Source organism: Zingiber officinale, chromosome 5A, assembly GCF_018446385.1.
Source record: "Zingiber officinale cultivar Zhangliang chromosome 5A, Zo_v1.1, whole genome shotgun sequence".
Lineage (NCBI taxonomy): Eukaryota > Viridiplantae > Streptophyta > Magnoliopsida > Zingiberales > Zingiberaceae > Zingiber > Zingiber officinale.
Genome location: NC_055994.1, coordinates 99,438,120 through 99,465,026, shown reverse-complemented (window position 1 = coordinate 99,465,026; position 26,907 = coordinate 99,438,120). Strand labels below are relative to the sequence as shown.

Genomic DNA, 26,907 nt, shown 5'->3' with positions numbered 1-26,907 from the left:
ATAAATAGACTAAACAATGGCAACTTGGAATAAAACAAGGGAAGATAAAGAGTCGATGGCCACGCAAGCAAGCATGCAGCACACAACTCATATACATGCATGAATAGATCTGAAATGCTATTGGATGAAGGCGGTTGACAATGAGATTGAATAAGATATGAACCACTGCTTTTAGCAGCTAGTGGGGCAGCGCTCTTCCTCCTCCCTCAGTTTATATGCGTGTCGACGGCTCTTCAACAATTGCACCTTTCTCCACCCTCTTTCTGTACGAATGAGTAAACCTGTTGGGAATCATGAGTAACTCAAAGTTTCCGAGAGCCAGGGTCATGTATTACCAAGTCTACGACAGAGGTTAAGGTCCAGTAAAAAAATCATCTTCTGCATTTTGTTGTTGTTGTTGTTGTAGTAGTAGTAATAGTAGTAAATGGGGAGGATGGAGATTAATAACGGGAAAGAGAAGGTTAAGTCGAAGGGGCTGATAAAGAAGACACTGGAGCGGTGCAGGATCAAGAGCAGGAGGCAGGTGGTGGGGATGCCGCCGGAGGGGTGCTTGTCGGTGTACGTGGGGCCGGCGAGGGAGCGGTTCTTGGTGCGGACCGAGTGGCTGAACCATCCTCTGTTCATGGTGCTGCTGGAGGAGGCGGAGATGGAGTTCGGGTATGCCACTGCTGGCCCCCTCGAGCTCCCCTGCGACGTCGCGCTCTTCCGTAGGGTGCTGTGGGAGGTGGAGCAGGAGGCGGTGCAGCTGTTTTCGCCCCGGTGCAACTTCGCCATCGGCCATGCCACTGCGGGATACTTCCTGCTCAGCCCGGTGAGGCCCATGAACATGATCACGACCGGCGGAGTTTGATCGTGATGCCTCTGCAAGCTGATGACTCGTGTCCTCTAATTTCGCGAAGTGGATTATCTGTAATCATCGTGTTAACTACATAGTAAGTGACGTTTGATCCAATAAAGTTTGTATATGAATGAATGTCCACGTTTCTGAAAATTTGTTTTAGCTTTCCAAATTAGTTTTGCATCGAGCTGCATATTCAGATAACATCGAATATGCGTGGGCTTGTTGAGGTTAATCTTTAATACTAATCAAACAGAAGATTTGTAAGTTTATGATGCATCTGGTTCCAGAATTGTCAATAATTACTATGAAAGCACAAGATGCTCCAGGTCAGAGTTAGCAAAATTTTAAGGGCAAAAAACAGTTAAATTAGAACACATGTTATGATGCAATTAAGCTGACACGATCTTCAACAAGATAATAAACACACCCACAGAAATTGGAAATTCTAGCTCTATTTTGAATGATTTCTGAATAATTCATATGCAGATTGTAGTACCATTTTGTAATAATTTTTTTGTTTGGAAGGAATAAAATATAAGAGCGCTTGCTTGTATCAAAGAAATCAATATGATGCTATTTGTACAGCCAATTACTCTACGATTGTATCAAAATTCTCAAATTGGCGTATATTGACAGACAATAATACAATTCGTGTTTGTGCATCAATGGACAATTGTTACATCTCGAATGGCATCCTTGGCATCCTAGACCAATGTCTACATTAAAGGTGGAAGCATTCAGTATGTGTATTGTGGGTCAAGCCTCCTCCTGTCCCGCTTATAATATGGAGTTTCATCAATCGTTCTCCTCACATAATCGGTGAATGGTGGTGGCGTGTGAGGAGAAAATTGAACATTTCTAGTGGGTGTGGAATCTCTCGGGGCGGGAAGGGGAGATATTGGTCCTGATTGTCTAGGTCCAGGCTGGTCTGGTTTCTGGAGACACATTAAGAAGATAATAACTGTGACTATAAACACAATAGCACAGACTAACACTGCAGGCCAGATGAAATTGTTCACGCCAGAGGCAGCTGCTCTTTCTCCATTCTTATAAGAGACACTAATCTCCTCTTGCTGACCTGTATGTAACAAGTACCAGATTTTAGTTACTACCATATTGGTCATAAACAATGCAAAGAACGTCAATTATGGGAGACAGATATTTGATGCAAAGAAGAAAAGAAAAGAAGGATTATATTTCAACATATTTTCCTTAAATTATATTAAGCTTGAATTCTACCAGCTAGAACAGGGCATACCAGTGGAAGGAAGATGAACAATGATTGTGTCTTCAAATGGTTTGTTTTGAAGGACTTTGACCTGCGGTGAATGATGCATAAATAATCGTTCAATAAGCATAAATATATGCTGCTAAGTCACCCACCTCATATTCTGCGAGTCCAACCACACCAAAACTTGTAGTGCCAAGAGAAGTGACGGACAATAGATCTTTCGCATTCCAACTTATTTCGACATCTAGGACAATTAACCATCAAGTCATGTTAAAGCATAGAAAAATGAGACATATAAAAGAAATACGATGAAATCATGAAAAAGTCATTCCTATACCTGTATTCCCCATGATTGTCACAAGACTCCTAGTGGCAATTGGTGTGAAGTTTAGCTGCACAATAAGGTAAAGAGTTTCGATTTGGTATATATTGTACCGAGAGAGAGAGAGAGAGAGAGAGAGAGAGAGAGAGAGAGAGAGAGAGAATTTGCAAAATCTATGTAAAGGCAATAAGAATTAAAAACACTACCTTTTCAGTGCCTAGAGCAAATCCGCCAACATATACTGCATGTGCAGACCCAGTAACAGTTGGAGTCTCTTTCAATGATGCAATAATCGAGAAGTGTACCAATCCGTGACTATTATCATTCTCTTGACGTCTTGTATTTGACTTGGGCATGATACTGAGTAAATGTTTTGGTGAATAAGGAAAGAAGAGACAGTAGGAGTAGCCTGTGACATTGCTGACCCATGCCCTTGCATACCTATAGTGAAGTGCACATTTTTGAAGTGAAAGAAGTTCAAATACAAAAACCAAGTCTTTTCCCACTAGGTGGGGTTGGCTAAGTGAAAGAAGTTCAAATGACATACAACTTTTCAATGCAATCTGAAAGAAACCTACCCAACTATTGGTGGATCAACCCAACAATCAAATGGGACTTCATGATTTCCTGTAGATTCCAGCTTGGGATCCAAGATTTCACTTCCACTAATATACAAGGAATATCAGATTCATTAAATTGCATAGAACATCATGGAGTTGAAAGATCTATGATTGGATACCAGAGAAAAGTAGGAACTTGGGAACATTAAAATTGAAGAAATTTATTCTACACAAGCATTGGTGGCTTAGTACCATCTAATATCAGAAAAATATAGAATCCTTATGTTGGTATGTCAAAAGTGCCATAGTTACCAGAAGAAACCAGAAAAACAACCAATTCCACCAAAAAGAGTTCTCTGAAAGAACCAATTCCAATCAACATTAGCTAATATGCCTTGGCTGGCAAAGAATCAGTAGTTGTTCCAAGAAACTACACAAAATCAACCAAAATGATGTTTTTTGAATGGAAGACCGGAGATTCTTTTTGCCACTAATATCAGTTTAAGTTGTTTTATGCTGCTCCAGCTGAAATTGAGCAATTCCTATATAACTATTAGATAATTCAATTTACTAAATAATGATTACTTACCGTACACAGATGGAAATACAAGGCAGAAACACATTGTTCACAAGTTTGATTCAAACACCAATGATGCAATCTGAATTGCCATGTTGATATGTCTAAAGTTCTGGAGATATTCTTAATGATTGTTAAGTAGTCATCTACCAGTCGATACAATTTATCTGGCCAATATTTTACCAATATGCCAATGAATTGGGTGTATGATTGAGCTTCAACATCATCCAACAAATTAAAAAAAATATTACCATCGCTGTATGACTGTATTACTTTGTCCAATTTGACCCTAGGATTCAGCAATACCAGTCATTAAGGGCTCAAGTGTCCAATTTAGGCAAGCGGATGAGTGTTTAGCAATTAGTTTGAGGGTTTATAGCAGAACATTTTGGGTGGGGTGGTATGCCCTCTTAATGTTTTAGAGAAAAAAAGGTGTGCCTTTGACATTTTGAAAAAAGGGATGCTCATTTGATCTTTCCCAAATAGCTTAACCCTAGTCTATTATATCAATGCTACTAGCAGTGTAAACGTTATGCAAAGCTAGACTATATTATTATAAGTTGTTCTGGGAGCATATATAGGACAGTATTGCATACTCAATGAGTTACTCAAGAGCAACTAGAGGTGTTAACTCTATTGATAATAAAGTGAGAGAATAAATTGAGATAGTATGAAAACATAAAAAGATGACAAATATTTAAAATATATTTTATAATTAGACAAGTTATATTACAAGTGTATAAGGCAAAGGGACGCCAAAGCAAACTCTAGTTAACATCATGGGTGCTAGTATTGATATTGATATCATAAATTCAGAAACCTAAGTATCAGCCTTATAAAATCAATGGGATTGAAATTGGTAAAAGTAAATTCAAAAATCAGAAAATAGTAATTAATAATTAATAATCTTAATTATGTTATTGAAATCAATTAATAAATTAACCAGCAATACTATTAATTAATAATCTTAATTAATTAATCAACTTGACTAATAAGTGAAAAGGGGGTTCACAAGGATTCATGATGCATAAGTATGTTCTACTCTGGAGCAAGGGCAAAGGTGATCTTCTCCTTCCTCCTTGAGAAGGACACAAAGCCAGAAGACGACGAGAAGAAGAGAGCATCATTGTCTTCCTCCTCATGTCAATGGTGAGGAGACGACATATCCACCTCCACCTCCTAATTCTGGAATGACAATGAAATCCATCGACACCAACAGATCTGCCTCCACCTTCACCTCTTCGCCTCTCTGTCGGCCTCTCTGCTTTTGCACAATGTTCACCTGCCCCTTGAATGGAATTGCTTTCTCCCTCCCAAATGCTTGAGATCACAAGGCTCCTTGACTTAGATTTATTATTTATATCACCAGCACAATGCCCCACATAATCCGGATTTTCCTCATTCTCATCTCTGTTTGTCGGAAAATATTCCTGAGTGGTAATCAAAGAAATCAATGGAACTAAGAAATTTTGCTCTAATTCCACCAATTCTTCCCCTATTCAACTAATTACCAACTATTAATTATGAATTTATATCAATTTGACTTTGATTAATCAAATTTCATTAATCGAGGTGTCCAATTCTTCACTCAAAATCAAATCGCTGATCTAATTCCGATCAAGACCAACTAATTCTACCAAACATGGTTAAAATAATGAAAATAATTCAATTAATTTGAACATTGCAAGTGATATTGACAAGTATCCACATAGCCAACCCCTAAATAGTTGGGACAAATATAAATCTCCAACTAGGATCATCTCTAACATTATCTATATCAGTGAAAGATCACCAAATGAAAATATCTTTTCTATTTTTTCAAAGCCCAGATGATTAAGTTACATAATTTATAATGTATCAAGGTTTGAAATCTAAATGCATAAGGTTTGAAATTTCATTTCGAGTTGGAATTTCAGTCCTTGTCTAGAATGAGATATGTTGGTGCACGTTGATAATGCTGACATGGGGTGGTACTAAAGATACTGACAAGAAGGAGCAAGGAGAAAAGAAGATTAGAGTAGAAGAAAAACAAGAAAAGACACATTGCCTCATTGCGACGGTAGACCTCATCACAATCAATTCGCATAAGCCTTGAACCTTATCAATTATCAATGTGAACTTTACAGGAGCCTTGCATAAAAGATCATGTATCATTGCAGTCATTGTGGATGCCACGTGCATAACTCTTTGATGTCCTTGCAATTGTCATTGGCATCACAAAAGCCTCATGCGAACTATCTGAAGTCACTGAAAGGTCGCCATCATTGTGGACATCATAAAAATAAACCTTGTCATCGTCATTACTATGATCAAGCAAGTTTCATCATCTTGAATAGGTTCATGTCAGCTGGTGGGCAGAACAGTTATATACCAATTGGCACAAACAAATTTTAATCCAAGCAACATATATTCTATCAATAAGATTAAATGATGGCAAAAAGTTCTCTATACAAACATCTATCCTTATCTAAACCAAAGCCAATGATTAAAAATTAAATTGTCCCAGAACCAACCATGATCACATTCATGGACAAGGGCTTGGTACCTTGTTGAGGTGTTGAATGATTTAGCATAGATGTCAAACATATGGATATGTTATTATTCTTTCCCATCTAATTGGATTCTTGCTTAAGTAAAAACATGTAAATGTATGCGTACACAACAAATTATACAACAAATCTTAGGAATGTTCATATAGATGAAGATCCGCATAGATAAAGAGTATCTCAGAGAACAAACCTATATTTCACAAAGAACATGTAACCTTTAGATGGAAATGGCACATTAGTCAAGGCATCTGCTGGAACATCAACTGATATCTGATCAACTTTCATCACGGTTACAGGTGTCTGCAACTTTAATTTTGAACCAAGGAAAATAACTAACAAAAAAGAAAAGAAAGAATGAGGTTCCAGTGATAGCAAAATGCTGATAATAATTGTTATAGCCAATAGCCAAGAAGAGAGTTCAAGAACCTTGAGTTGCACCTTCCCCATGAGCAAATCCTTCTCCAGTTATCTTATTTACCGATAGAACACTTTCATTATCACTCAACCACTTGCCAGAGCCAAATACATCATCTATCAGAAGTATCATAAGCATAGCAACGAGTAAGATACCATAATCAAATACTTGTAAACAAGATTAACCTAGGGCAAATATGGTATGCAGGATTGACCCACCCACTGCAAGATACCATAATCAAATATTCCATAAACAAGATTGACCCACTACATATCGCAAATGCGGTATACAAGAGCATGCAATCAATATTGAAATAATTATAAAAAAGTATATTAATATCTAAAGTATATGTTACTTGCAAGACAAACACATTTAAATTACAAGGTACCAAATTAGATAGCTTAGGGTTTTGAATCAATTTCGTTTATTTTAAATAAAGCAAATAAGTTTTTATCTGCATATATAAACGTGGATGTCCGATACAAATAATTTTCAATTTTTAGCAATATGAAAAAGTGATGGTATTTTTTTTCTTTTTATTATTTTTTAATTTCATCTCCTTTTCTCCCAAAAGCAAAAGTCATAAATTTCATCATCGTCTCTGCCAGCATTTTTATCATCTTCTCTCCCTCTTCCAAGAGAAGACAAAAATCCTAGTACATCTGTCACCTGCAACCCACTATTTTTTTTCCATGTCTACACAAACTTAAGAACAAATTGTAAAATATCTGGCTAAATTTTTAGCTGTACCCACTTTTTTTTTTGTGTGTGACAGCCAAGATTGGCATCTAAGTTCCAACTTGAAAGGGCGTGTTATAATAAATAATCCCATATGACATTAGTGTAATAACTTTAGGAGCTTCTATATATTGGGTGTGATTGTTTAACAATACAATTAAATTACCTTTTCATCTCAATTTTATTCATATGCATTTTTTTGTTACAATTAAACAGTACATATAAAAATTCTTAATAATAAAAAAGTTAATTAGTTTGACAAGCTAGAGCATGTTCAACATGACTAATCAAAAAGTAAAGTTATATGTGTGCATTAGTTCTACCACTTGTTCCATTCTCGTGTCCATAATAAATTGGCTACAGGTCAAAACTTTCTCAAACTCTTATTAAGAAATTAAAATCAAAATAAATCTAGTATGCAACCAGCTATAAGACATTTATATTTTATGATTGAACAGCATCAGGGGTTTAGCGCCGTTATCCAAGGGACCAGGGCTATAATACAAGTCAATTTAGCATTACAATTTTTAAAATTAAATAAATGTCTGAATGATTTAAGTACTCGGTATCATAAAATACCTGTTTACAATAAAGCCAACTTTAAAATCAAAAGAGAAGCCAAAGTTTCCACAGATTGATAGTTCTCAAATCTCAAGCAAATACAGAATGGAGGAAAGATTTTACTTAGGAAAAGAACTTACCATCACCAATTACAGTAAAATTGAGACGCTGACCGACTTGAAGAACTGGACTCCTCGGATAAAGTTGAACGCCAACAGATACCTGGTGATATATATGATCCATTTCAACTATTGGTACCAGGTTGAAAAGTGAAATATTGAATTGGGCACAAATAGATAAGTTTAGAGTTGCATAAATAATGTTTTGAAAGAAACAACTAAGCCAAAGCATTTTAAAATTGTAAATCATAACAGTAAGACACGAGCATCTTGCTGAGACTATATAAAGTATGTGAAAATTTTGGTTGCCTGCGACAGTCCTAGCAAAGTGTCATGAAAAATAATCAATACCAACACAAAATCTGCCTTCCTTGGGTCATTATTGATGGATATCCTTACAAGAGCATTGCCAGGATTCTTTGCCTGTATGTCAAGGAAATAAAGAGTAGCTCAGAGAACATTGAAACAAGGCCAGGGACACTGTCAATTGTTATCATTAATGCAGGAAAAAATGACAGCCATACCTCTAAAATGATACGATCATTGCCAAGCATGCTGTCATCAGACTTCAGTGACGTAAAAATAGAGAGAACATCAGGACGATTAGTTTCAATATCCAGTGGAACTACACCATGGGCCTCAGTGAAAGGATACCCTGACAAGTGACAACAAGGAAGATAAGGTGAAAAGACCTGGTACAGAATGATCAATATTATAAATAAAATTGCTCGATTATTCTGCAGATAGATGTACCTAAATAATCTGAGTAGGTGACAATTAACTCGAGTTTTGAATTAGCAGCAAGGGAAAGAACATGTGATGAAGCTTCAATTGTGTTTACCCTAACTTGTGAAATCTGAGCAAAGAAGAAAAGGCATTCATGTTCATGGTTAGGGTCCATATATCCAGACCTATAGCTATTTAAAATTTGTTATAACAACTGATAGAGGTACACCAGTTTCCAAATAAATGCAAGATTTGCAACAGAATATAGTAAGTGCATAAGATCAAGTTTAGGCAAGATAGGCCTATTGCAGACAGTGAATGGAGTATTGCATCCATCCAATTTGAGGTTTGACAGAAAAAAGTTGTGCTTATACCAACCAGTCAGTCCAAATAACATTATCAGAGGCCGAGCATATGGCGCAAATATTCAGCACTCAACCTTTTCCACCTATTATTTTATATTTTCATTCAACAATGCCAAGCAATAGAAGCCAGTATACTACTGAATAGCTTTTATCTCATACTAGTTGGACAGATTTCCATTATGTATTTGATCACCAATTATTGACAGAAAAAAATTCACGTCAAATGTATTATTAGGTCAACAACTGAATCTGGAATTTCCAATTTGCATACCTAGTTAATTCAAGCCTTGTTTTGGCCCTTCAAGTTTCAAACATCGCAATACAACAGCCACTACACTTTTAAGTGATTCCAGTTGCTTGTTTGGAGTAACTTGGACCGGGAGAAAATGATTTTCTAACATTCAAGGCGTGTTTGATTCACATAAAATGTTTTCCTAGAAAATCTAAATGTGATTTTTTAGTGTTTGGCACAATGAAAAATCATGGTCCAAGGAAAATATTTTATTGGTCAACAAAAGAATCTGTGGCTATTTTGCTGGAAAATGACTTTTGCTCAAGATGAGAGGGCATAACCATGCAAACCCATCTTCTGCCACCACCTATGGCCAACCCACCTCAGCTCTTACTGGTCTCTTCTCCTTCTCCCCTACGCCTCCCCCACCATAATTGCTAGTCCTTCTAATGCTAGATCAATCTAGGGCAAGGAAACCAATGTACAAGCCATGGTCAGCATTTATTTATCAGAACCAAATTGTAGCTATGTGATACTAAAAGGCATGGTGGACAATATCCTCACAATGCAACTATCCAAGAACAACCAGAAAAAGCACTAACACAATGACATTTGAGCTTTTGCTGAGGGCAAAGGCCTGGAAGAGGACAGTGGCGGTGGAGACCATTGTGATCCCCTTGTTGATCTAGATGGTGTTTGTAGCATCATCAAACCAGTGAGGGAGTGAGCATGCAGTCAATGCACTATTGGTGGCATGCGATGGCAGTTCAGTAGAGATGAGGAGGAGGGCAATGGAGGGTGAGGTGGTAGTGCAACTGCTGCAGAACCAATGCAAAAGGAACCCTAACTCTGACCTTAGGAAGAGAAAATATTTTCAAGCATCACAGTCAATGAGTCAAATAAGGAAAACTATCCCCTGTAAAAGTTTTCTTTCAAAAAAATATGTTACATGGGCAAGTAATTTTCCAAGCAAAGAAACAGACTCTTAAGGGATAAGATGAACTTTAGAAGTCAAATTGAGACTTATGTTGAACTCTCCCAAGGCTATAGAATTAGAAAAAAGAATTGAAAGAATATAAAAAAATTACATATTCTTTTTTCATGAATTAACATGAATTGTACGCTACTATTTCATCTGGTGCAATTCTAAATCAAGTTATTCCAGTCAATCATTTGTAATTGAAATAGTAGAATTGTAGTGCTAGTGAGCAATTTTCTACCACATATGCTGAGTAAAAAGATATTGAATGTGACACATTGATTCAGCAATTCATGATTGATCATGTCTAATAAAATAAGTTGAGATTATCATAAATTCAGCAGAATGCAGAAGAAATATCTTTAGAATTACAAAGAGCGATAAAACAAAAGAAAAGGAAAAAATAAAAGGCATTGCTAATAAACCATCAGACTTCAAAAATCTTCAATAAAATTAAGCTATTTAATAGAAACTGACCTCTGCAATCCTTACACAGCATGCAATTTCTTTTCTACTAGTTGCATGATCTTTTGCTAGAACACAAGCAATATCCTTGCTTTCCCTTGTTATAATTTTACCTTCATCAATAGTAATACCTTCATGTTTAAAATTATCAGTACTTGTGCATGTCCTCAGGATAGAATAACTAAAACTTCTATGAGAATCCAATTGCCTATATGGATCTGAAAACCTTGGCAAAAGTACTGAAGTGGTATAAAAAGGTGGAAAGATCCAAGTAATTGGTATTCCAAGTGCCACTGGAGGATTTGGTACAACTTCCAACAACTTTGAAGCATTGTAAAATACTTGCTGAGGAGAACCAGACAACAAAATATCACACGACACAGAAATATATAGTTCAGCTTTACCTGCAGATCTAGATCATAGAAAACCCAAAATCACATAAAGGTGTCATAAACATACTTCGTGGAAATTTAGGAATACATCATATACAAGAGTCAGCATGGATACAGTAATGGGTGGTAAGAATAAACAATTCAAAACAAATCCATACCAACATCAAGCTGATCATTCCTACTAAACAAGGGACATAAGTATCTTGCACATTTTTACAAAAGGGTAAATAAGGGTAGGAGGAATATATTTCTTACATTCAAATAGATGTGAAAATTTATAAAACTCAGTTTTAAGAATGAGCATCCAATTGGCATATGTGAATGACCATGTATAATCAATCCCAAGGATGCAAGCCCAACTATTCAACTTAGCTGACTCAGCGCATAAGTTTTGCTCACTCAAGTGAAAATTACAATCGGATCAAGGTTGACTAAAATGTTGGCATTGAGATATCACATTGCCACGTAAACTGTGAAAAGGTGGCACTGCTACAATTCCTAAACTTGGAGCAGCCTCCATATCACTAGGACTCAGAGAATACTCCCCAGTGATCTTTTCTTCTCTTCGTCTCACTATCATATGCCAATTCTCGATTAATTCAACACAACACATTTAATGATTTCGAGGTGGTAGTCATTGGCAGGATGTAACCTCACCTAGTAGCATTGGGAAATGCATGTTGCAGTGGTTAAATACCATTAATTGCATTTTGTTTACCACATGGTGCGCTGCCATTCAAGATTGGCAACTTTGGATGCCGTGAAGGAAACTAAGCTGAGAAGAAAGATTGAAAAGGATATGCAGTCGTAAATCATTTGATCATCATTTAAAAGGAAAAAAAATAGCTATATGCATGTGGAATGACTGTATTTATAGCCATTAGAAGTGTGAGTGCTTAATGCATGGTAGAATTCTCAGCATGTATACAAAAACCAGAGTAGGACGTTGCACTTATTACTCCCATGTCAGGCTTGCAAATACCGATGGTTTTATAAACCTTGATCAACCATAAATCTTGTTCCTCCTTGAAGCATAGCCCTATAAATAGGAATAGCATTTAAGAACCCACCTCTTTGAATAAATGGTTGAAGGATCTACATGTATAATCTGATAGGAATAGAGAAAGTGGCAATACATTCACTAATCAGTACCATGCAAGACAATAACCAAAAGGAAAAAAAGGTGTAGCAATGTAGACTTGACAGATTTATGCAACCAGATTACGCAATGAATAGTCAAGCAGCTAGATCAAGCATTGGAGTTCAAGGGAACAAGAGCTTTTGAAAAATAAACACTTTTTGCACTCATAGCAGTCAGTGAGGATGAACACCTTCCAGTCACAAGGTTGATAAATTCACTGTTACTAGCAACTGAAAGGCATGGATGTCCATCATTCTCACAGGGACCAGAATGCAAAGTTCTATCCATCTGGAAGTTAAGCACCTACATGCAGGAAGAGGGCATCAACCTTCTACCCAAGGGCATAAATAACCACAAATATTCAGGAAGCATTCTCACCTTGTCATTCCCTACAGTCCATTTATAATCTTGACAAACTTCATTGAAAGAGAATAAGTCTCCCTGTGGGTAGGAGACAATGATAAACAAAATAATAACAGTGAATCAGGATTTTAAATAATAATGATAATAGTACAAATTATATTTCTTGAGTTTCACTTGCCTCATGAAAAGATGGAAAGACAGGCATGATGCAGCCAATACAAAGTTGATTACTTTGTGAATTCAAGACCAATGAATGTGGAATTCCAACTTCAACTTCTCCAAATGCTTCACATATTAAGGTACCCTTGATTCCATAGACAGCTGCTCGAACAGTCTAAGATCAAAGTAATATTAACTGATTAAAATTAAACACAACCAGAGAAATGAATATACACAATCTAAAGGCAAAGGTAATTATTTAACCAAATAAGAGATGACACGGATGATTTGAGCAAAAAAGACATTAGAGTGATCAATAACAAACAACTCATGTCTCAAAATTCACCACTTACTGTATTTCCAATTGAATTAGCAAAAAGCATCCCCGACGATTTTTGAACTATTGCAACTCCTTCATGTAAGCTAGAGAACTCAACAAAAACTCCAATTTTGGGGCCACCTTTCACTGTCAGCTAAACAGCATTAAGGATTGTTACACAGTTGATCATAAGAAAAGAACTGATGCTACAAACAGAAATGCAACAAACTTAAATATGCACTTTATGAATGAATTTATGTACTGCTTTGCAGTCATGTAGTGATATTTTGCAAGAAAATTCAACAAAGAAAGCAATAAGCCACACAATTGTGGCAAAAGACGAATACGCTAGCCCCCAGCGTCCCCGCCAGCCCGTCCCAAGGCTAACACGGAGGAAAAAAAGTTTAGCAATAAGCCACACAAGAACATTGGGCAGGTGCCCAACCTGACATGAAATGGATAATGAATTCGACTACATTGCAGTGAAAGATGAAATGTCCAATTTTCCATCTAGATAGTGACAAAAAAATATCAAAGATATTACCACATAGGAGACACCAGGTAGAAGAAACAGATAGTCGGGATGTAGGCGTACTGGTCCATATACTTCAACCTTCACAAGTTGACTTGCAATTTCATAACCTGATTGACTGACACTGACCTGTAAATCAAGCACTTTATCAAAATTCTTAGATAATCAGAAATGCAAAAGAGAATGATAAATGATATGTCAAGACTAATAAATCAGATATCTAGGACAAAATAACTTACATAAAGATTTGCAGTACCAAGCTTTGCAGCCCTCACTGAGAAGTATGGTCCGTGTATAAGCCAAGAGCCCATATTTGGCGAATAGTACTCATTGACAGGTTCAAGTATGCCATCCTCATGATGTACTTTAATTTTCATATACATGTACTGTAAAACACGCATAAAATAACTGCTACAAAGGGAAGATAGACAATGTCGAAATTTTCATATGCAATAAACCACCAAGCATGCTAGGTAAATGACAATTATAGATTAGTCTGAACCTCAGGCAAATAGCAATACCAAAGTCAAAAAAGGAGACCTAGCATACAGATAAAAACCTTTACTAGGCGAACTACTCACAAAAATGATACTCGCTGCGACAGATTACCGCGAGAACTTTCCGCAACCCCATTGGCAGTCCGCGTGGCCAACTCCACCTCAGCCCTCTCTCTCCGCTTCGCGAATGCAGTCCGCGTCAAAATGTTCGATTTTTTTTGCGTGCCCTAACTCTCTGAGCCTCTTCCCCCTTGCGAAGCAGCTTCCCAACTTTTTCTTCCCCCTCGCAAAGCAGCAACTTCTCCCTCCCCTGCCGTTCTCTCTCTTCTCCCTTTGCCACAGTCCTCATATCTCCATTGTAGTTCTCAGATCTCCCTTCTTTGCCGTTTTCTCTTCTCCCTCCCCTGCCCTAATCCTCCTCCCAACGAAATTAGTGTCGTGCCCTAACTTCTTCAAAAGCGCTGCAGCGTCTTCTCCTTCCGTTCTCTTCCTCCTCCCAGCAAGCCTCGTCTTCCTCCTCCTAGCGTTCTCGAAGAGCAAGGAGCAGTGACTTTGAGTACTCTTTGCGAGGGGGAAGAAAAAGTTGGGAAGCTGCTTCGCATGGGGGAAGAGGCTTAGAGAGTTAGGGCACGCGAAAAAAATCAAACATTTTGGCGCGGACTGCATTCGCGAAGCGGAGAGAGAGGGCTGAGGTGGAGTTGGCCACACGGACTGCCAACGGGGTCGCGGAAAGTTCTCGCGGTAATCTGTCGCGGCGAGTATCATTTTTCAAAGAAAATCTAGCAAAGTTTCAATAGTTCGTCTAAAAGTATGAAAAATAAGAAATTGTAAGCACCTGAGAAGAGTCAAAGACACTTCCATCCTCTGTTCCGGCCAAAATATCAAAACTTTTGATGGTTCCTTCCTGCAAAATAAGGGGCACAAGTACATTGAGCGTAGTTTGAATAAAAAAGAAATAAATTTACTAGAAGGAAAAACCCATTACCATAACACTTATTTCCTCTTTTGATATAATCTTAATCCAGTCAATGCTAGCCACTTTAATCTGTGCCACAGTAAGTAAATTGTAATGACCATCCTAACATGTACCAATGAAAAAATAAACGATAAATATAATTCATGTTGTTCAGCTTCAAAAGATTAACCATTATGTAGCCACATTGTCAAGGTGACTGTTTGCCAGCAAAGATTATATGTTCCACCTTAACGGATAAGAAATAATCATCACACTTCAGCCTATTTGTAAAACTTCTATGTAGATTCATGCAGTTTATTTGACACCTTTCACAACTAAGGGAAAGACAATAAAGTTCAAGAAAATGCAATGCCATGATAAAGAAGAAAAGCCACAGGGAGGTAAGCATTCGAAATTGAGGGAGCATAATTCCAGACTAATTGTTTTTTAGATGACAGCTAGGATGTACCTTATGTTGGCTACCAAAAATCTAACTGGTGAATGAGAAAATGTGTACACTTCTGTTCTTCTGGACCAAACAAATTAATTTACAAAATTAATAATTTAAAAGACCAAAACAAATATTGGACATGGTAGGAAGATTTCTTGAATTAAAACAGTCCGAAGACAAACATGTAAAAGCAAGCATAACAAAAAAAAAAAAAAAAAGAAGCAATCTAATAACCAGAAAAAGTTGACACAATCTGTGGTTCAAATTACCTTGCTTTCACAAATAATAGAAGAGAAAAACAAATAAACGTTTACACAGTTAAGTAACAAGGAAACCACATGTATATGAATAGAGTACCAAAGCTGAAGCAACGGCAGGAGGTGAAAGCCCATTATCACGAACTATTACATTGGCCACTCCCAATCCTATAGCACCAACAGTGAAGTGGGAACATTGAGTAACTTGAGGAGGTTGGACTATATCTGCCACCCGTGTATCATTTATATACGCATCTAGCAAACAAGTTCCTCCAATAATTGAAAGATTAACCTGAACACGATTTGACCAAATGTAAATCAGACATGAAAGCCAATGGAAATGAATATAGAGAGTTTATCTTATAGAATATGACAAATCCTGGCTTCTTGAAATGTTAACAGTTTTGGCTGAAAGGTAGTATAAGATATTTTCACAAATGCTTAATATACTTTTACACACAGTTTCAAATTTTATTCCCTGTCAGTCAGCATGGGCAAAAACTTTTGTTCTGCCCAGTTGCCAGTATGTGAGAAGGCACAAGACAATTAGCGACATAACAGTCCTCCGAAGGAGTCAGTCACCGGTGAAACAGTCTGTCAATGGAGTCAGTCCACCAAAACCGTCCTTACAATCTTCTCTTCTCTTCCTTTGGCAACTCTATCTCAGTGGCTTCTACATGTTGGATATCTAAAACATTTTCCTCAAGGTTAAGGAGATATATACATGGACAACCTCCTAGTTTGTTACTCAAGAAGTGTGTGACCTTGCATGCAAATTGAAAAAGTGCTTATAAAAGGCAATATCCTATAGTGTGATTTAAGTTTGATATTATGAAAGATCCATAAGAGCCTCACAAAATTTAATGATTGACATAACTTCTTAATTCAATCAATTTAATAAACTCTATTAATTTAACAAGTTATCCTTCTTATTATGTAGTAAATATTATTATTACAGGTGACTAATACCCATGTGGTTAAAGCTAATCTCCACTGACATTTTTAGACCAGCAACTTAGGAAACTTACGAGTATAATCGTAACAAGGATTTTAAAATATCTTACAACTTGATAACTTTATACAGAGTGTCAAGTGCCTAATTGTAAATAGAGAAGAACCACTTTATAAGTTTCCCACAATATCATTGATATATAGATAGAGGGGACTACCTAAGGTAAAGCATTAATCTTTTTACCATTAATTAACTTTTTAACTACTTAAATTTAACTATATGAGATGCTTGTATTATACTGGTACATTACCTGTCTAAAAATTGAGTACACCCTTTATGCCAAGGCAGAGGTGTCAAATGGGTTACCTGCTACCTCTGCAGCTCACAAATCACTCCCTCCATACACTACAAAATTCTAGACAATACAAAATGATCATCTTGCCCTTGAATTCCTTATAAATAATTCCACGATGGCAAATATGATTTTTTGGTCCTAAAGTTATATAAATACCTAAAAAAAGTTTAAGAATTCCTAAAATTTGCTAAAACAGCTTCTCAAATTTATTTTAGTTGAATTTGTTATCATTTACAACAACAACCAAGCCTTTATCCCACTAAGTGAGGTCGATTCTATAAATCCTCTTACATTATTAGGCTTGATCCTATATTATATTCTCATCTATATTTAAATGAATTTTAGCCTCTTTTAGCATTGATAACCAATTCGTCATTGTAGAGATGTAAATGAACCAAACGTTGATGAAGAAGCTTCGTGTTCGGCTTGGTAAGAGATTGTTTATGTTCATTTAATATACACAAGGTCAATTAAATAAACAAACTTGAACAACTCATTAAATTAAATGAACAAACTTGAACACATACATGTTCCATTCGTTAATGTTCACGAAAAGATATTGTAAACAGTAAATGAATAATGTTTACGAACAAAATTTGTGAACTATAATAATCAATAAACTTTTATCAATATGGCAAATAAACAAACAAGCTCTCAAAATCAAGCTCGCTAACCAACTAAACAAGTCTAAAATTATAAAAGTTTCAACTAATTGAAGAAGCTTGAATTATGAGCTCAATAACATTTAACCAAGCCAAACTTGAGCCAAGCTAAGTTCGTACAAAAAAAAATCAAGCCAAGCTTGACTCACTATTTTAACAATTGGGTTCATATAAGGCTCAGCTTGGCTCGGTTCGATTACATTATCAAACAAGCTTGAAAAACATAAAACTTAGCTTGACTTAGCTCAACTTGGCTCATTTACAGCCCTACTTCTTTGGTCTTCATCGGCTAATGTGTGTATTTGTCATGGTCTTAGATTGCCTAACTAGGGTATTTATTAGTCTCCTAAGTATATGTCTACTTTCTTAAATGTGTCTCTTGGAATTTTCCCTTAAGAGGTGCAACCTCGACTCTCTAATGATCTCTACAATTCCTTATGATTTAAAATTTTTAATTAAAAAAATTAAATATGGAGGGTATTGGTCCCAATCTACCATTAACACTCCTATGCTAAGCCATGTGGCATTTATATTAGTTCAACTAACATCGTCAAACATAGTAGAAAACTAAAAGGAAAGACAAAGTATAGCATTAATAGTGAAATTTTTTAAATAAGGAGGCATTTTGCCAAAACATATGTTTGTGGGAATACTGAACTTTTTTTTCTCCTATTGTTATTATTATTAAAGATGGGAAATATTTCTCCAAAGAAAAAAAACTGCAAAAATATAACAGATAGGATTAAAAAGGTAATAATCATCATAAATACAGGTGATTCTTTGAAAGAGCCTAGAGAAGATACATATATTGGTTACACATTCATACCTTTGCTTCAGGATCCAAAACCATTAAGATAGACTCTGGTACAACTTTTAATGAAGAAATTAACTGCAGTTTATACAAAAAAGATTCAACCGGATCATTAAATAAAGCAGAAGAAAACAATCAGAAGTAATTCTAAACTGTTAATATCCATGAAAGTTAAATCAACCTGTAATGGCACAGCATCTGTAGGAAACTTTTCTCCAGTTCCAAACAAAGAACCAGCAACATTGTAAAGATGACTGACACCTACTTCACAAAATCCAATTGCAGTAGCACGTACAATGCACTGAAATGAATTAGAAAAGAGTATTAATCATATATATATATAGATATATATATGAGTATTTAAAAATGATGCAAACTCAAAATTTAGGTTGAATAAGGATAAAGAAAAATCTATAAGCATGACAAGATGGAAATAAGTATTCTAATTGATGTTCAAGGCACACATATAGTCACATTAAACATCACTTTTGCTATGAAATTTAATGATGCCTAATAATCCCAGCCAGAACACTATTATGAAATTCGATTTGTAGTGGCAATAACATCCATCAACCCATGAACTATTAGTGCAAAAAAAAAAAAAACTGGAATTTGTAAGTAGATCTAGCGTGGGAACATAAAATATCAACCAATAGCAATAGCAAGGCCATTGAAGTTTGCCCATATTTCAAAAGTGAACAAATGACTTAGAAAAGGTCATGTAGCAATATTACCAAAAAAAAACTTTTACTAAAATTAACAAATTTTTAATTTGCATTTAACTTTTTAAAAAATAATTTGCTCTTACATTTACAGAATTTATATTGCTTTGAACCCTATTATTTAAAAAATTACATTTTATGATAATTTTTTTACTTCATACCTTTTAAATATATATATATATATATATATATATATTTTTTTTTTTTTTGAAAAAATGTATAACTCATGTAAAAGTTTTAAAAGTTTTATGACAGAATTTATATTACTTTGTTCCATACTTTTAAAAAAAATTATGATTTTTCATTTTTTTTAAAAAATTTATAAGTACTATGAGTCTATTTTTGTGCGTGGGCTAGAATGGTTGGACTGTTGGTTTGTTTGTTTTAGGCAGACAAGTAATAGATTTTGATGGGTTTGACGGCATGTTTAGCAGAGCACTTCAGGTGAGGCACTCTTTTGATGTCTATACCAAAAAAAAGGCACCCCTTTGGCGTTTAGACAAAAAAGGGATGTTGCTTTTATATTTGCCCAATATTATTTTAGCTATGCAACAATTTATCAAGTGCAGGGAATCAGATACATCATTTAAGCTATCCAATCGATTGTAACAATACCCATGTTAAAGCAAACATCTTGTACCACTTACTAAGAGTAGGTGAAAGAAACTTAATTTGGTTTGTACAGCAGGTCTAAATGCCTCAGTAATTTATGAATGCATTGCACATGTCTAGTGAGATTATGATAAAAAACAAATTAACATTTTAATTAATCATGCACTCATGTAGAATAATCATAGTGCATATAGAATAGTCGTAGTGTGTTGAAGTGTGCTTAGTCACGTTGATAGTTACAATTTGGTTAGAGCCAGTGCACACATTCGTTAGTCTTAGTGCGCACATTAAATTTGGTAGTCATGTTAGCTCAAGAATTGCACTTATTGTTAGTTGCAGAGGAAAATCTCACACAAACAAGAGAAAGTATTCTTATTAATAAAACTTGGGTTTTATATGAGATTCGGAGATACTTTTTTAGATTCAATCTTATGAAAATCATGAAACAACAACTAAACAATACAGGAAATATAATAATTACCCAAGGTTCAAAATCTTAAGTCATGCCGAAGTTTTGATCCTTGACTAGAACGATATTATTTCAGCACAGTGTTCAAAATGGCGATCGAGGTGACCGCCTATGCGCCGCCTAGGCAGGAGACGGGCATCGGGCATCAACTGCACCGCCTCAAGCTGGGGTGGTGCTTTAGGCGGTAACTCGCCTTTTTCCACCACCGCCACGCCTGGAGTCACCGCTGCTGTCGTTTTGCCACCGCGACACGTCCGGATGCATGGCTTGGGCCCGATGATGAATTCGGATGCATCGCGCGAGCCCGAACATGACATCTGGGCCTGCGACGCATCCAGATGCATCGCGCATGCCGGAAGCTTCGCCCGAGCTTGGCGATGGGCTGGAAGTGTCGCTCAGGCCCATCGATAGGCCTCGACACGTTGCTTAGGCCAGTGACGCGTCCGAACTCATTGCGCGGTCCCGCCGATGTGTTAAACTCGGCGCCCGACAAAAACAGAGTACAAGAGTAAGCTGTAAGTTAGGGTTTAATTAAATTACTTTTATGTTAAAAATTTTAATCAACTTCTAACTATGATTGAGATAATTTAAATAGACTTAATTAAAATCTAATAAAATTATCCTATTAATTTAATATGTATATATATATATATATAATTGTATTTTTTTAATTTTTTAAATATTTAGATTAAATATTTAATTTTTAATTAATATATTTTATTAAAAGTAAATATTATAAAGAATAATGATTATTTATAATATTATGTATAAAAAAAAGTAAAAAATATTCAACCGTCTTAGGTGATCGAGGTAGTAGGTAGTTACTGACCGCCTCGCCACCGCCTGCCACCATGTACAATACTGCTTCCGTATCGTATTGATGTTTCAATGCATGGTGCTAGTATAGGTTGGAGTTGTAGAAAGAAGGAAATTAAGCATAGGAAGAAGACATTGTCTATGCCAAACATGGATTTAAATCTTGTATCATGCCAGGCGAAACGATAGAAACATATTATGTTGGTGCAAGTTGCACCAGAATCAAACCTAAGTTTTGATGTTGTCAAAAGTTCAAGTTAAGTTTTGTTGTGATCTAACAAGTTGACTGAGTGTGCAGGTTGTTTACTCAACCAGGAAAGACCTAGTTGGAGGCTAGGCAGGAGAAATTTTAGCAGATCGTGGAACCCAGGTGCAAGTCCAAGTGGGTCGAGGGGACCCAACGTTTGGCGGTGTGGTCGAGAGGTCTGAAGGATCGAAGATCAAGAGAAAAGTCTGTTGGAACCCCAAGGTTGTTTTGGTGTGATCAACAAGTTAAGTTAGGTCCTGCGTTGTTTCTAACCTTGTGTCTAAGTGTACAGGAGCTTAGGAACACAGGTAGTCGAGCGGAAGACGCAGCTAACGAGAAGGACGGCAGTCCGAGGGACGAGGTGCTGCGGAAGAGTACACCGGCGGACGAGAAGGAAGCGCGCGGTGGTTCCGAGGGACGAAAGCCGGAGCGGAAGATTGCTCGGGGAGCAAGAGACGCAGCTAGCGAGAAGGTCGACGACCGAGGGACGAAGACTGCGGATGAGTACGCTGGCGGACGAGAAGGAAACACGCGGCAATTCCGAGGGACGAGAAGTCGGAGGGAAGCCCGCTTGAGAAGACCGGAAGTTGGGTTCGGGTGAGCCCTTTTCCGGATGGCAGAGATCACCCAAGTAAGCGGATCCGGAGCGGAAGACCCGGACCGAGGCGGGACTAAAACGGAGCAGAGGTCCCGGACGCAAAAGTCAACCAGAGTTGACTTTTTGCTCCGGGGCGCCCGGAACTGTCCGGGGCGCTCGGAACTGTCCGGGGCGCCCGGAGCAGCCCGGGGCGCCCGGAACGTGAAGTTTGACCAGAACGCGAAAGACGCGTTCTGGACGTTGGGGGATAAAGTTTTATCCCCCCAGGGCGCCCGGAACCCTTCCAGGCGCCCCGACCAAGACTATAAATATAGCCTTGGTCCAGAAGCTGTCAATCAACTGAGAACTCAAGCATTCTTTCTACACTTGTACGCTTTTCTGTTTTAAGCTTCTATTGTGCGCTTCATTGCTGTAAAAGGCTTCTCCGCCTGAAGGAGATACTAGTGCTACGCTTTCTTGGATTAACAACCTTCCCGATTGTAACCAAGTAAATCTCGATGTGCCTTTTACTTTTCTGCTTTTATTTATTTCTCTTATTTTACAAGTGTTAGTTTAAGAGTTCGAGAAGGGTGTTTGCGTTTTGATTTTTGCAGGGCTATTCAACCCCCCCCCCCTTCTAGCCGGCCCAACGGTCCTACAAGTGGTATCAGAGCCAAGACGCTTCAGGAGGACTAACCGCCAATCGAAGCAAAGATAATGGCCGGACCAAGCATCCACCCGCCGAAATATGGAGGAGATTTCGCTACGTGGAAGAATCTGATGCAGGTATTTTTTACCACAGACTTTGAATTAACTTTAACAATGGAATCCGGTTTTGTAGCTCCAGAAGGTAAGGAAAAATGTCAATGGACAAAAAAGGAGCAGGCTGAATTCGTGGCGAACGGCAAAGCAGAATACCATCTGCTAAGCGTTCTTCCACCTCAAGAAGTCAACAGAATCGGACAATACCACTCGGCAAAGGAACTTTGGGAAAAGTTCCTCGAGCTGCACGAAGGGACTTCCGAAGCCAAGCTCGCCAGAAGAGATCTGCTTCGGAATCAGCTCACCAGCCTGCAACTTGGGGAAGATGAGACAGTCGCGCACTTGCACTCGAGAATCAAAGAGATCATCACCGGACTATCGAATCTCGGAGAAACGGTAAGTAACCGAGATTCGCTAAGGTACGCACTAAATTCATTTCCTAGAAATTCAAAATGGGCATCACTAGTAGATGCCTTTTATATTTCTAAAGATTTAGAAAAGATCTCGTTAGAAGAATTTTTTTCTACTTTTGAAGTGCATGAGTCAAGATGTGCAGGAATGAAGGAGCCCAAGAATAACGTCGCCCTCAAAGCTTCGAGAGACGAACCAGAGTCGGAATCCTCTCTCGATGACGAGGAAATGGTAATGATGGTAAGAAGATTCAAGAAGCTTTGTAAATCCAGATCTACTAACCATCCACAGGGGAAGAAGAAAAGGACGATCCGCTGCTACCACTGCGACGAAGAAGGGCACGTCAAGGACAATTGCCCCAAGCTGAAGAACAAGAACAAGGAAAAGGGTAAGAAGCCTATCCAAAAGCGAAAAGCCCTAAAGGCGACGTGGGATGATACGTCGTCGGAGTCGGAAGTCGAGGCATTCTCCTGACATGCTCTAATGGCAAGTCATCAAGACGACAACTGCGAGTCAAGCTCTTCCGAAATGAGCACCGAGAGCATCGATGAAGGGGGAGCTTCGTCAGAGGAAAGCAGTAGTTCAGGGGGAGACACGGAAAACGAACTCGACAAGGTAAGTCAGGTACGTTCACTTCCTCCTGATAAACTTTATAAATTTGTTAAGTTATTAACTAAAGACTGCTGTAAATTAGAAAAAGAAATAAAAAATTTAAAAATAATCTTAGTTAAATCCTGCCCTCTAGAAGAATTAGATAAATCAAAATTGGAAAATGAAAAATTGAAACTTGAAAATAATGATTTGAAAATTCAAATAGATAATTTGAAAAACCATGCATGTTCATCTAATTCTAGAAGATTTAATAATTTAAATCGGTACTTTAAATATCACCCTGGACAAATTAGGAACATTTCAAGAAAATATATTCCTAAAAACGTTTTAGTTAATCCAGGTTGGAACCTTTATTGGGTTCCTAAATCTTGCTTAGTCTAAGTTTTAAAATTAAAATTAGCGCTTTTCAGTGAGAAAATTAAACAATGAATTTCTCTATGAGGTTTTTGTCTAAGGAAGTGGTTGTTGCTCCAATAACCAAGAAGGTCTAGTGCCTCGCCACGACCTGGAAGCCAAAATATTGAAATAAATGTTTAATTAACTTTCTGTCAAAGCATTAAAATTAGAATTAATTAATGCTTTCAAAGTTTTAAAAAAAAAAAAAACATTTTTTCAAAATATTTTTATACTTAGAAAAATACTTTTTGCCAAAGTCAAATTTTCACTTAGAAAAATTCTCAAAGTTTTCACTTAGAAAAATTTTCTACTTAAGTTACTTAGAAAAATTCTCATTTTTTGTTAATTTAGAAAAATTTTCATAAGACAATTTTGTTTAAGTTAAAAGACCATTTTGAAATTGAAAATTTCTGCTTAAAGTCTTTAAGAAATTTTTTACTCTAAGTCTTTAACCCTTAGTTCTTTTTAAACCCCATTTTTTTTGTGATCAAAGGGGGAGAAGAATTAGTATAAGTCTAGGGGGAGGTAGAAATTGAAAATTGAAGATTTTTGAAATTTAATTTTGTTGCACATTATTGCAATAACTTGTTTTAATTTTATGTCTAGTTTTGACCCTAGCTTAACTTGGGTTGATCACACCAAAAAGGGGGAGATTGTTGGAACCCCAAGGTTGTTTTGGTGTGATCAACAAGTTAAGTTAGGTCTCGTTGTTTTTACCCTGTGTCTAAGTGTCAGAGCTTAGGAACACAGATAGTCGAGCGGAAGACGCTAGCGAGAAGGACGGCAGTCGAGGGACGAGTCTTGCGGAAGAGTACACCGCGACGAGAAGGAAGCGCGGTGGTTCCGAGGGACGAAGCCGAAGATTGCTCGGGAGCAAGAGACGCAATAGCGAGAAGGTCGACGACCGAGGGACTAAGACTGCAGATGAGTTGGCGGACGAGAAGGAAACACGCGCATTCGGACGAGAAGCCGGAGGGAAGCACGCTCAAGAAGACCGGAAGTTGGGTTCGGGTGAGCCCTTTTCCGGATGGCAGAGATCACCCAAGTAAGCGGATCCGGAGCGGAAGACCCGGATCGAGGCGGGACTAAAACGGAGCAGAAGTCCCGGACGCAAAAGTCAACCAGAGTTGACTTTTTGCTCCGGGGCGCTCGAAACTGTCCGGGGCGCCCGGAACGTGAAGTTTGACCAGAACGCGTCTTTCGCGTTCTGGACGTTGGGGGATAAAGTTTTATCCCCCCCAGAGCACCCAGAACCCTTCCAGGCACCCCGACCAAGACTATAAATATAGCCTTGGTCCAGAAGCTGTCAATCAACTGAGAACTCAAGCATTCTTTCTGTTTTAAGCTTCTATTGTGCGCTTCATTACTGTAAAAGGCTTCTCCGCCTGAAGGAGATACTAGTGCTACACTTTCTTGGATTAACAACCTTCCCGGTTGTAACCAAGTAAATCTCGGTGTGCCTTTTACTTTTCTGCTTTTATTTATTTCTCTTATTTTACAAGTGTTAGTTTAAGAGTTCGAGAAGGGTGTTTGCGTTTTGATTTTTGCAGGGCTATTCAACCCCCCCCCCCCTTCTAGCCGGCCCAACGGTCCTACAAAGTCCTGGCGAGCCGATCAAAGCTAAGTGAAAAGTCCAAACTAGATCTAGAGGATCTAAGTTTGACGAATAGGTTGAGGTAAACAACTGGAGGAGCGACAGTGAGGTCAGGTTCCCGAAGGGAACAACCTCAGGTCGCTGATCCAACTGAAGAAACCAGGAAGGTTTCCAAGTTGAGATCAAGACAGTTCTACTGTCTTTTATATTACTCATGCATTATAATATTATTGTGCTAACATCTGTTTTGCAGGATGTTTTGTCTAACACTGTCTTGTAGGTCCGGCAGGATCGGTCGACCGAACAAGTGAATAGGTCGACCGAACAAGGAGAGATCAAAGCAGTGATCAGATCAGACCAGAACAGACCTGATCGATCGACCGAACAGTAAGATCGGTCGACCGAAACATGATGACTCAACACAGGCCAGTTCATCAGCATCGATAAGAAGCAAAAGGAGAAAGAGCTGATCGGTCGACCGAACCAATCAACATTAATGCACCATTAAATGTGGATCTCGGCAAATTTCGACGAACAGGGAAGGAGCATGTTCGGTCGACAGAAAAAGAGGATCGGTCGACCGAATCCTTAATGGACAGTTAATGCAGAAGATCGAATCAGCATCGGATCTCAGCCAGGAAGGAAGGGAGCTGATTCGGTCGACCGAACATAGGGATCGGTCGACCAAACATCAATGATCTTATAAATTGAAGCTCGAGGTCTGAGGCGGTACAACACTTACTGATCATCCCAAAGCTCTTCTCTGCAAGCGGACCGTGCTACAAGTTCTCTACAACTCTTAAAGCTACTCCGTCTGAAAGTACCGACCGAGCTTCAACCTTCACTTACAATTGTCGGTATACTTTATTTGTATTGCACTTAAATTCATATAAGATAGTAGGATTGTTACTATCTTATATCATTACATACCGTATGCATTACTTCTTTCCGAGGTTTTCGAGAAGAAGAATCTTAGTGGATTGCCCATCGATGCGGTCAAGGATCGCAGGCCTTAGAGTAGGAGTCGACCTAGGTTCCGAACCAAGTAACCGAACGAGTCTCCTTTTACTTTCCGCTGCACGACTCTGTTTTTTAGAATAAAAGAAAAGTTTTAAAAGCGCGATATTCACCCCCCTCTATCGCACTCATCTGATCCAACAATT

The 26,907-nt window shown here is 37.7% G+C and overlaps 2 protein-coding genes across 4 annotated transcripts in view; one reads left to right on the top strand and one right to left on the bottom strand.

The window, feature by feature from the left end:
* The first annotated feature begins 200 nt into the window (after positions 1 to 200).
* LOC121983058 (auxin-responsive protein SAUR71-like) lies at positions 201 to 1,014 on the top strand. Its single transcript, XM_042536043.1, has one exon. The coding sequence runs from the start codon at positions 425 to 427 to the stop codon at positions 848 to 850; it is 426 nt and encodes a 141-aa protein (XP_042391977.1). The 5' UTR covers positions 201 to 424; the 3' UTR covers positions 851 to 1,014.
* A 352-nt stretch (positions 1,015 to 1,366) lies between these two features.
* The window catches only part of LOC121981196 (nuclear pore complex protein GP210-like), a 50,969-nt gene continuing 25,428 nt past the window's right edge, over positions 1,367 to 26,907 (bottom strand). Inside the window, exons 13-37 of one of the 3 annotated variants that reach the window (XM_042533599.1) lie at positions 18,708 to 18,827; positions 18,542 to 18,604; positions 15,847 to 16,038; positions 15,069 to 15,128; positions 14,919 to 14,987; positions 13,826 to 13,972; positions 13,599 to 13,715; positions 13,089 to 13,208; positions 12,755 to 12,910; positions 12,592 to 12,654; positions 12,404 to 12,516; positions 11,085 to 11,092; positions 10,693 to 10,811; positions 8,667 to 8,769; positions 8,438 to 8,568; positions 8,265 to 8,336; positions 7,935 to 8,016; positions 6,507 to 6,611; positions 6,271 to 6,412; positions 2,973 to 3,059; positions 2,601 to 2,835; positions 2,410 to 2,464; positions 2,225 to 2,316; positions 2,100 to 2,160; positions 1,367 to 1,919 (exon numbers count right to left, since the gene is read on the bottom strand). In XM_042533599.1, coding sequence (XP_042389533.1) covers positions 1,579 to 1,919; positions 2,100 to 2,160; positions 2,225 to 2,316; positions 2,410 to 2,464; positions 2,601 to 2,835; positions 2,973 to 3,059; positions 6,271 to 6,412; positions 6,507 to 6,611; positions 7,935 to 8,016; positions 8,265 to 8,336; positions 8,438 to 8,568; positions 8,667 to 8,769; positions 10,693 to 10,811; positions 11,085 to 11,092; positions 12,404 to 12,516; positions 12,592 to 12,654; positions 12,755 to 12,910; positions 13,089 to 13,208; positions 13,599 to 13,715; positions 13,826 to 13,972; positions 14,919 to 14,987; positions 15,069 to 15,128; positions 15,847 to 16,038; positions 18,542 to 18,604; positions 18,708 to 18,827 — 2,853 coding nt within the window. In that variant the 3' untranslated portion in view covers positions 1,367 to 1,578. Of the gene's footprint in view, positions 1,920 to 2,099; positions 2,161 to 2,224; positions 2,317 to 2,409; positions 2,465 to 2,600; positions 2,836 to 2,972; positions 3,060 to 6,270; positions 6,413 to 6,506; positions 6,612 to 7,934; positions 8,017 to 8,264; positions 8,337 to 8,437; positions 8,569 to 8,666; positions 8,770 to 10,692; positions 11,093 to 12,403; positions 12,517 to 12,591; positions 12,655 to 12,754; positions 12,911 to 13,088; positions 13,209 to 13,598; positions 13,716 to 13,825; positions 13,973 to 14,918; positions 14,988 to 15,068; positions 15,129 to 15,846; positions 16,039 to 18,541; positions 18,605 to 18,707; positions 18,828 to 26,907 lie in introns of all 3 variants that reach the window. The other 2 variants (XM_042533597.1, XM_042533598.1) reach the window with 2 other exon arrangements.

What these genes read in the sequence shown, in the direction of transcription:
- LOC121983058 (XM_042536043.1), top strand. Translation starts at nt 425, where the DNA reads ATGGGGAGGATGGAGATTAATAACGGGAAAGAGAAGGTTAAGTCGAAG.